Source organism: Canis lupus, chromosome 12 (genome assembly GCF_011100685.1).
Source record: "Canis lupus familiaris isolate Mischka breed German Shepherd chromosome 12, alternate assembly UU_Cfam_GSD_1.0, whole genome shotgun sequence".
In the NCBI taxonomy this organism is placed as follows: Eukaryota; Metazoa; Chordata; class Mammalia; order Carnivora; family Canidae; genus Canis; species Canis lupus.
The window spans coordinates 52,515,658-52,526,450 of NC_049233.1; the positions used below are offsets into that span (position 1 = coordinate 52,515,658).

The 10,793-nt window shown below is 40.8% G+C and overlaps 1 protein-coding gene across 5 annotated transcripts in view; it reads right to left on the reverse strand.

The window, feature by feature from the left end:
* Positions 1-1,736, reverse strand: part of EPHA7 (EPH receptor A7) — a 169,959-nt gene extending 168,223 nt beyond the window's left edge. For 4 of the 5 annotated variants that reach the window (XM_038554745.1, XM_038554744.1, XM_038554743.1 and 1 more), the window contains exon 1: positions 1,392-1,735. In XM_038554745.1, coding sequence (XP_038410673.1) covers positions 1,392-1,488 — 97 coding nt within the window. In that variant the 5' untranslated portion in view covers positions 1,489-1,735. Of the gene's footprint in view, positions 1-1,391 lie in introns of all 5 variants that reach the window. The other variant, XM_038554746.1, reaches the window with a different exon arrangement.
* Positions 1,737-10,793: the final 9,057 nt, after the last annotated feature.

Here is a 10,793-nt window from a genome sequence, read left to right on the forward strand (position 1 = left end):
GGGGTGCACGAAAGGAATGCAAAAAAAAAAAAAAAGGCAGCACTGAATCACTAAGTTTTCAGGGCAACCTGAAGCGAGAACCGGTATCGATCGGAGCCCCCCTCCCACCCACCCCCGCCCCGCATCACCACCGTGACCTAAATCTGATAACAGATTCCTCCAGCCTCCAGGAACAATTCATTATCAGTACTCTGTTGTTAAATACCGGGAAATCAACCTCAGGTGTGCAGTCTGGAAGACAAGGTGCGGGGAGCCGGGCGCGCGCGGGGGGCGGGGGGGGGGGGGGTGATGGAGATGGTGACATTGCTCAACAAGCAAGACATTTCCATTGAGAGGATTTATTTTTCCCCAGCTCCAACTACAGGCACCGAAAGGTATTTTACCTTGTCAGTGGTTCAAAGGAGAAGAAACAATAATGATGACGATGATGACCATATACACTGAGGCGTTATCTGGCCGCCCACACGAAACCGGCTCCCTCCGTCCCGAACCAGCCTTCAGGGTCCAGGTCCTCCGCAAGGTCTGACCAGTCAGGACAAAACTGCCCGCCGGGCAGCTGCTGGGGGACTTGAAGTGGCCCGGGCGGCACCTCGTTGTCGGTTCCACGGCCCCAGCGCCCCCCTCCCCGCCTCCCCGGCCGGCCGAGCCCCGGGGCTCCGGGACCCCCGCGCGGCGCGCGCTGATCGGGGCTCGCACGGTCGCTCGCTCGCTCCAGCTCGGCGGCGTTATTGTTCCGCGCCGGCGGCCGAGCGCCCACCGCAGGCCCGCGCCGCCGCCTCCGACGCAGCGAGCGCTTCATCAGTCACCCGAGCGATCGGGGCTCACGCGAGCCGCGGCCCCGCTGGGAGGGCTCGGGCGCCGGCCGGCTGGCCCCGACTCGAGACGCGGCGCTCGCTCCCCAGCCTCCCACCAACTCCGGCCGCAGCTCACCCGCCGGAGGCGAACACCGGGAGGAGGAGGACGAGGAGGGGGAGGAGGGGGAGGAGGGGCAGGAGGAGAGGGCCAGCGCGGAGACCTGCCCCGCCCGCGCTCCTAGGGAACCAGCCCGCCGGTGATGCCCCCGCGGCACCCCCACCTCGCCCCGCCGCTCCCCGCAGCTGCTCCCGCCCTCCGGACTGCCCGCGCCTGAAGCCCGCTCCCGTCGGGCGGGCGGCCCCGGGCCCCGGGCCCCGGGCTCCGGGCTCCGGGCCGAAGGCGCTTCGGAGCAGCCCAGCTCGCCGGGAGCCGCGGGAGCCGCGGGAGCCGCGGGAGCGGGGAGGGGGCGGGGAGCCGGCGGGGGAGGGTCGCCCGGCGCGGGAGGCGCGGCCGGCAGCCCCGCGGACCCGGCGGCTCGTGCAGGTAGACCGCTAAATAAATAAGTCAGAACAAACTTTGCTTTCCCATCGCCTTACCTTCCTTGGCAGCCTGCGCCTCCCCGGTGTGTGCAAAGCGGAGCAGCCAGATGTAGCACAAAATAATCCACGAAGGGTGCCGAGTTTGAAAAACCATGGTGCATGAGCAGGTTTTATTTTAGGTTTCAGTGGAGTCGCAGCTTTTTTTTTTTTTTTTTTTTTTTTTTTAAATGCTGTTTGCTCCGAAGTGGGTTCTTTTGTATTGCGCTTTTCGCATCGAATTCCCCTGCTCGATCTCCGGCCGGCTGCTCCACGTTTAGCTTGCTTGCTTGCTTGCTTTTTTTTTTTTTTTTTTTTTTTTTTTTTTAATTTTTTTTTCTCCCCCCGCCCCTCCTGTTCGTTCGCACCGTGTTTGCTGCCTGCAAGTCTCCGACTGCAGACCGGCCGCTTGCTCCACACTCCAATAATATCAATTAGGGGGGAGGGGGCGGGGCTCCGAGCCGAGAGCCTCCGCCACTCGGGCTGATTGGCAGGCGCAGCCGGCCTGTCAGGCGGCGGTTCCCAGGGCCGGGGGGCGGGGCCCGGGGAAAAGGCCGCCCCGGCCGCGGGGGCGGGCCTCGGGGCGCCGGCCAATCGGCGGCGAGCGGAGTCAGGTTGCGGGTCCAGGATTCCCTCCAGGCTCCGAGCTCCCAGCTTTCGCTAGACGCTCGGAAAGGGAGGACGCGGATGGCAGCCGCGGTGCGCGCTGCTGTGGGCGCTCGGCTTTTAGCAACCGCAGCTCGCGGGGAGCGGAATCAATCCGAGAATAAGGCTCCCAACTTAGAGTCCTGTGTATGTTCATATAACGGTACTCCTCGTGGTCTTTTAGGAACCAGAGGCAATGCCAGCCACCTCTCAGCTACCAAGCACGGAACCAGGAAAGTGAAATAAGCTGTGTCTTTGAGTAGAGTGCCTTCTACTTTTTTTTTTTTTTTTTTTTTTTCTGTTACTCAAAACCTCCGCGAGTCGGGTAACTTTGTTCTTTTCATTTCTTGAAAGGTTTCCACTTTTCCTTTTTCTGTTACTCCACAGCAGTCAGCTCTAGGCACCACCCCGCACAGACCCTGGAAGAAGAAAAGTATCCAAATGTATCATGTCCAAACAGTGTTTCCAAGAGTTTGCAACAAGCTCTGGCAAAAGAAACAGAGGAAAAGGGAGTGGAGAAAGGAAGTCTTTTGTTTTAGGTGCCCTCTTCACCCGCACCCCCCCCCAGCCCTATCATCTCACAATAGTTTGTGGGGTGAAGTAGGACTCTAAGAACGTGTAGAAGGTTCCATGTCACATTTCTTATATGTTTTAATGTTTTTTGAGGTTTTCCTTGGATTGCCCCATTTTGAATGTTTCCCATTCCGTTGCATGAATTACACTTAATTTTAAAGAATGTTACCACGCATTGAATTCATAAGGCAAGACCTCTTTAGCAAATCGATACATTCCAATAATCATCCAATTATATAATTACTATTACTCAATCTTTCAAGGGAAACTGAGAAGAAAAAGTATAACCAACATCTCCAGTTGAATTCATCCAATTAAAATAGCAAGGGCGACTGCGTAGAGAAATCCGTTTACCGTTAGGCAGTTTCGGACACTTTGCAATTCAAGAAGTGAGTAATGTAATAAGAGGAAGAACTTTAAAACCTTAATTGCCAAATCACCAATTTCAAAGGTCACAGCAGAGTAACTTGATCACATGTTTAAGATGAGCTCTGTGTTCTTGTCTCATATTTCTTCCTTTAAAAAAAAAATCTGCCATTCATTCATGATTTGCCTTTATTTATGATAAACACAAAGTTTGATCTCGCCTAAAACTCCAAACTTTTCCTTCCCTTTCTATATAGAAATATAAAGTAAATTGAGTTGTTTCTGGTATTTGTAGCAAAGAACTCTCAGAGATGACAGATCCCCGGATTTTTAAGTTGTATTTTATGGTAAATTGTCTCCTGTAGTTTTAACTTGCCTAATGCAATTACAAAGAAGAAAGAAATGAAATTTCCTTCCCTAGCCTCTCTTTGCTTCTGTAGTTTATTTCTTAAATGTTACTTGTTCCTAGCCATTATGCCTATTAAATATTTCAGAAATTTTGTCTAAAAGCATCTTAAGTGCCCTTAAAAGGATGCATAGAAAATGTAAACTGCTTAATAGATTAACCTTGAAAAGAGACCCCCGCCCCCCCCCCCCCCGGAAAAAAATGTAGAGTGTACTTGTTACAGAGAAAATCAAGTGTTATTTACACAAATAGATGCTTTAGAGTAAAAAATTGTAAAGTAAAACATAATTAAAAACATAAATCTCCACACATATGCTATAAAACTATTAATCTCAGAACCACAAACTCACAAATATTAAACCACTTCTAATAGTTAAAATAATTCTACAGGATTTCAGCACTTTCTCCAGGGTCTCATCCCCACTACTTACAATGACACCAAGGTAGCCTTTAAAGTTTAAAATATTCCTTTCATCTATTGAATGACTAATACTCAGTGATGTGAATACAAATAACTTTCCATTAAACCAGGAAACCAAAGAAGTAACATCCTTCACTCTGATGAGTGTAGGTGGTATAGGGAGTCCCCTTATTGTGTCCCTTCTGTCTGTCAGACACAGGAGCATGTGCAGCCTTGCTTTTATTTTTAGAGACAAGAGGCTTCACATTAAATGCACATGTGCCAGGCTGCTGACAGTTTTCCCTGCAGAATTGCATAGTGATACTCATTTTTAGGTTTACCAACCTTCTTTCTTTTGTATCTAGGTATTGATAAAGAAGTCAAAACATTTAAATAAAAGTGAATGACTTAGTCAACAAAAGAATGCTTATCGTGCAGTGTTATGCAGCATATATTTTAGTATAGGAATTGTTAATAGACAGTATTCAGGTAACAGAAAAGTACATAAACCTATTTGTACATGAAGCCCTTGAAATAAAAAATAATCAGTTCACGAAACTTTCATGTTTTAAAATAACATTTAATGGCGAATCTTGTTCTACCACGTTAGAAATGGTTTATTTTAGCTTCACATCTATGATTTTTGTTATTATCTCTATAGAAAATTCTAGAAAAGTAAAGGGTTGTGTGTATACAAAATGAGTTAGAAAAGAATTCATCTTCCTGAGCTATATGAAATGATGTATACAACCAACACATGTGAGCCAAAGCAGAAATTCTGAAACTATTTTTTTTTAATTTTTATGTATTAATTGTGCAGTGCAGTTGATGGAGTAGCCTATATATATTTAGCTCATTTGAAATAAATGGAAAAAAATAGAGCTACATCTTAACATTTCCATTTGCATGCCTTCTTTTGAAACATCTATCATAAATGTATAGTAGAAAGATGAAAATACCTATTTTTAGATGCAAGAAGATATGCCTAATTTTTCTGCACCATGTTATTTCCATCTAATTACTAATAATCACACATAACCATATATATATGAAAATAAATGTACAAATTCAAGACACACATTCCAAATGAGGATATAGCTGTTATCTCCTTTTAACATGCTTCAATACTCATATTCACCTCACTGCTTATCTCTGGGAGATATTCTATGACTTTAAGGAAGAAATAGTAACTTAGGAGTAAATCATAGTGACTTTGGGGAATTAGTTCCATGAATTTTCAAATAAAAAGCCATTTTGTGTGTGTGTATGTGCACGTGCATATAGTAAACAGGCCTTTAGAGGATAAAGTACAATCTGAGACTTCAGTATGTTACAAATCCAAGGCTGCCAAACTAAATAGTTAACAACAACAATGAAATCAAAGGGCTGTTTCTGAACCTACTACTTTTGCACTTACTGTCTAAATGCATTCACAGCTGGTAAATGTGAAAATGCAAGTTCATCACAGAAAAAGGGGTAATTTAAACTGAATTAGAAAAGGTACTGTGCAGAAGAAACTGATTATAAACAGAAAAGAAACATTATGTCTCTGTTAATAGATATTACAGAAAATTGGGTTCTCTATTTGTGATTTCAGTCAAAATGTAAACAATCTTTCCACTGTGCAGGAAAACCATTTACATATTTACATTAGCATGATTTATGTAGTATATATAAAATATTTATTTGCAGTCCAGTGTAAAAAAAGTACATAAGCTAGGTTCATAAAACACATAGTCATAATTTCACCTATTTTTCTAAGCTTCAGATTTAGCCAACGGTATAGGAAGTCAGAGGTCAGGAATCAAATTATAAGTCAAGACTGTATTTTGTGTACAAAAGTTTATTCATTTCTGTAAGGTCAGATAAATAGATACTGCTATGAAAACAACAAATATAATTCTCTAACTGCAATTATTGAGTTGCTGTAAGACCACTTAACAGAATTAAAAAAAAAAAGTTATATCAAAATTGTAAGAGTCCAGTTGAATTTGCTAAGGTGGTCACTCGGAAATTTTCTAATCATTTACAGTATTCAAAAGTGTTGAGTCAAATAACTTTTATTATTTGATATAATATTAAAAGAACTGCTAAGAGAAAGTGGCACATTATACTCACAATCACTTACCCCACGTTCAGTACTCTTGAGAATTTTTTTTTTTTAAATTTGATTTTGCCTGCAGAGGTTCTTCCTTTCTATTAGTTATATTTCATTTTGCCATAAATCGCCAGCGCTGATAGGAAGAACTAGCTTAAATTATGCAAATTACTTCTACATGCTTTCGTAGTTTCTCCTCTTGCAATCTTTTTAGCTCTTTGAAACCTTTGGATTTTAGGTGTCAAGGATATCTGCGATGATTCAGTGACCACCAGGGGGCACCAGGATCTCTGGGTGTTCTGGCCAATCAAGTCCACACGGAATGAAGACAAGGTAATTATGAAATTAAATATATAATTATATGTATTTATATCTATATAACGTGATATGTAATTAATATATATTTGCCCCATTGGCACTTTTGAGTTTCTTATTCTCTTTGTACCCGTGCCAGCCGACTGAAGGCCTTCATAAAAATTTGTGAGATGTTCTGTGACCTAGTTCAGTCTATAGAGACCAAGTTAACTGAAGGGGCTCCAAAAGTACCTTAGAAGGTGAATATCTTGCAGGAAAGCTCTCTCCAGTTTTTTAAAGCTTAACATCTGAGGGACTCTGAGTCCCTAGATAGACCTTAGATATTCTCTTTCTTATTCTCCACCCACTTAACTCCCAAAAGTCTTTTTTACCTGGGAAATAGTACCAGGCTGAGATTGAGTATTCTCTTGAACTTGATGGTTCTGAGCTTTAAGGATCCTGTGAAGTTCTTAGAACTCTCTAGCTTAAGGGGCATTTTAGAGACTACTTCTTACCATAGCCTTCTGCCATGGTTAATACTAAAAATGAAATTCTATCAAAATCTGCCTGGCTACTCTCTCAAGGAGGTATAAGAAAAGGTCTGAACAGTAGGAATTTCTATGTATCAAAGTAATTTAGGAATAGATTTTATAGGTTCAGAGAGAAAATAGATTTGAAGAGTATCTCCAACCTATAAACTTATAAAACTGCAGGTACTCTCTGCACTAAGAATGAAGTTCTGTATACTGCCAAAGGTGGTGACTTCTACTAACCCCTTGACCTGATATGCAGTGTTGTTCCCTATGAAGAAAGTGAGCAAATTTGTATAAGACAAAGATCCTCCTGGGAGGAGAGGTATCATAAGTCCCCATCCCAATCTGGGTGTTTCAACAATATTAGAAGTTCTGAAATATTAGGATGGTTCTGACTATTTAAAAAAAAATGATCTAGAGAACCTCAAAGAAGTACCCATTGTGAGGGAAAGATAATTCTAGGCTCAATATTTGCTAGGTGAAGTGTCATATACCTGACGGTCAAAAGCTCTCTGAACCCAGCAACTTGGATCTGTAAGTAAGAATGAACTAAAAGAGCTGTACTATTGTAGCTCAAATGTGAAATAACATAGCTGAGAAAGGAACTATAAAGTAAGGCATCACTAGCAATTCTCTATAAAGCCAGGTTTCAAAAGTTACACAGTAAAGCAGTAATGAAAATAAAATGGACTTAGGACGCCTGGGTGGCTCAGCGCTTCAGCGTCTGCCTTTGGCTCAGGGCGTGATCCTGGAGTCCCGGGATCGAGTCCCACATCCAACTCCCTGCATGGAGCCTGCTTCTCCCTCTGCCTGTGTCTCTGCCTTGCCTCTCTTTCTGTGTCTCTCATGAGTAAATAAGTAAAATCTTTAAAAAAAAAAAAAAAAAAAGGAAAGAAAAGAAAATGGACTGAACATACTACTCATTTGGAAAAAAATCTGAACCCTTTGTACTGAGTGTACTTCTAGGAGTTCTTAGTTATGGAGAGGAGAAAGCCTCAAGAAGGAGATGCAGGATTTCCTATTTAGTCCTATTTAGTTTATCCCTTAAAAGGGATATGACTATATTTCTTCCTAATGATATGGATCAAATTGATTACAGATTCATAATCTAACTAGCATAATATCTCAGAAGGAGAATACTAACAAAAACCTCAATTAAGAATAGGATTTGGGGGCACCTGGCTGGTTCAGTTAGTGAAGCATGGGATTCCTGATCTTGGGGTTGTGTGTTCAAGCCCCACATTGGGTCTCAGCTTACTAAAAAAAAAAAAATAGAATGTTCAAGTATTTATTGTATAGTTAGAAAGACATCAAAGGAGCATATGCAGGTGAATAAAGCTTAGCCCAATACTCCAGAGACCAAATATCATCAGCAGGATTCCTTTGTGACTCATATTTCCTTTTAGAATCAAGGAGATCATATGTTTAGAGAAATAGGTAACTAGCCAGTTTTCCTCAGTGTTGATTTCAGTCATGTCAACAGTGATGATGTCTTCATAATCACAGTATTGACATAAACTGCAAGATGATTCAGTGTACAATACGATTTTATCATCTGGCTTACCCAAGATTGTTTCATTTTCCCCTGTCTGCACTCAGATCAGATAGAAAATTTTCATGAAAATTTGCACTCCATCTCAGATTCTATGGGGTTATTATTATCATTGTTTGGTTTTATAGATGCATTGCTTTAGCTAAAGCTATAGAGTTAACCTGGCACATTCTTCAGTTGATTTTAGATTGATGAAATGACTGAGGTCAATCTCAGTTTAATTAAGTATTTTAATATCTGATAGTCACTCTCTTGTCAGTCTTTTAACAGGCAAGCTCCGGTGGCAAAGTCTGTAAAACTAAAGATGTGAAAAGCATGGCAGAAGGTTGCTTCATTTAAGGATAGACAAGAACCATAAAAGACAAAACCTCCTTTATCTACCTCACAAGTATAGGAATAGAATAAATTATCCTACAATCCAATAAAGAAGGCCAGGACTCCTTATGAGAATATTTTCAGATCTCAACAGGGATTTAAAGTTTCTTTTTTTTTAAAAAATATTTTATTTATTTATTCATGAGCGACAGAGAGAGAGAGGCAGAGACACAGGCTGGGGGAGAAACAGGCTCCATGCAGGGAGCCTGATGTGGGGCTTGATCCTGGGTCTCCAGGATCACACCCTGGGCTGAAGGCGACGCTAAACCACTGAGCCACCCGGGCTGCCTGAGATTCAATGTTTCTATACTATCAAAAATCTCTCTTCATTTTAACAATTTATATTTACATATATTTTTGAATTAAGCTTTTGAGGAAATAATTACCTTCTAAGTTTGAATAAAGATATATTATAATAACATACATGTCTCCAGGTACTTTTGGGAAACTGTCCAGTACATCATCACATTTTAGCTAAAAAATAGTTGCATCCATTTTACAGAATAATAGCTATGACTCAATTGGTTGTATTTGTTCTCAAGGCTATACAACAGGATGGTAAAGATACTGAATAAAACAGGGAAAAATGCAGTTACAAGCTTAGAATTAATGTTAGAGTTCTATGTATTCAAATATCTCAAAATGAATATTTTAAAAATTTTACTCTATAATCACCATTTAAATGTCTTTTATTTTATTTTATTATTATTGGGGGCGGGGTGCAGTGCAGGGAGGAGAAGAGAGAGAGGGAGAGAATCTTAAGCAAGCTCCACACCCAACACAGGGCTAGATCTCACAACCCTGAGATCATGACCCGAGCAGAAATCAAGAGTCAGACACTTAACCAACTGAACCACCCAGGTAAACCATTCATTTAAATGTCTTTAATAAAGTTTAGGACTTCAAAAAAATAGATTCATTTTTGACCAGATAATGAAAGTATAAATTTTATATAAATTTTGCTGTTGGAGATATGTGTGTATATCTATATCTATATCTATCTATATCTGTGTCTATATGTATCTATATATAAAGATCTTTAAAGTTCTATATGAAATTTAGCTATAATGGTATATATTTTTGTATAATTGTGAAAATATATAATTTTGATTTTCTCATATTTTATTGTTTATTGTGAAATATACTCTGTTAATAATATCTGTTATTCAAAATTAAAATGTTTTCAGGTTATTCTTATAAGGCATATGTCCCATTGTTAAGAGTAATGCTTTTCCTATCACATTTACTTATTTAAACATAAATAATAGGAATAATGAACACAGATCCAGAAATATTCACTATTCAGATACACATATAATGCACCATTTCTAAGGTTTGCTTGACTCACAGTCTTTGTATATTTCTCTATACCTAGTAGAAACCAGTAGACTTTCACCTTAGTCTCTATCCTAACTAAGCCTAGTCTTCAGAAGCAGAATTCAAGGAGAATGAGTTAAACACTCAGAGAACCTATGTTTCATTCTTGAATCAAGGCCTATATCTGGTTTTCTAAATCTGGTATTCAAATCCCTGTCTTAGCCCCTAAGTGTGAGTCCCTTCCCACTACCCATCCCTCTAATGGGATTCCTGTTCTAAAACCTAGCCCTATGACTTAGGCCTCTTAGACTTTTCTCATTACTGGTTATGATGTGAACGATCTGCCATCTGCCTCTGTGCTAACTGCTCTTCAGTGCCTTTTTTATTTTTTTTTTTCCTCCTGCCACCTGCTATACTTTTCTGAATCTGTCTTATCTCTACTATTTATATGTAATATCTCTACTATTTATATGTAGTACCATTTTTCCCATCAAATTTTTATTAATTGTCCAGTAAATACCATCTGCCTTTCTAGAGCCCTTAATCACCTGCAGATTTAGGTATTTCATTTATCAAGCCTAGGTGTACCTTATTTCAGCCCTGACCCTTTCTACTATCATATTTTTTTCTACATTTAGCCTGCAATGTCTTTGCCACATCATGAGATGCCATAGAATGTATTATTCCTCTGATTATCAAAAGTCATGTTGTAATTACTAAACTTAGTAGAATAAGGCCTGGTTTTAGAATTACCTCTTCCTTTTGTCGTCTCTTCCTTTTGTCCTTCTTACTCTCTCTTTTGCTCCTTCCCTCCTTTATTTCCTCTTTCCCTTCATTCATCACATTTTACAAAGCACTTCCAAT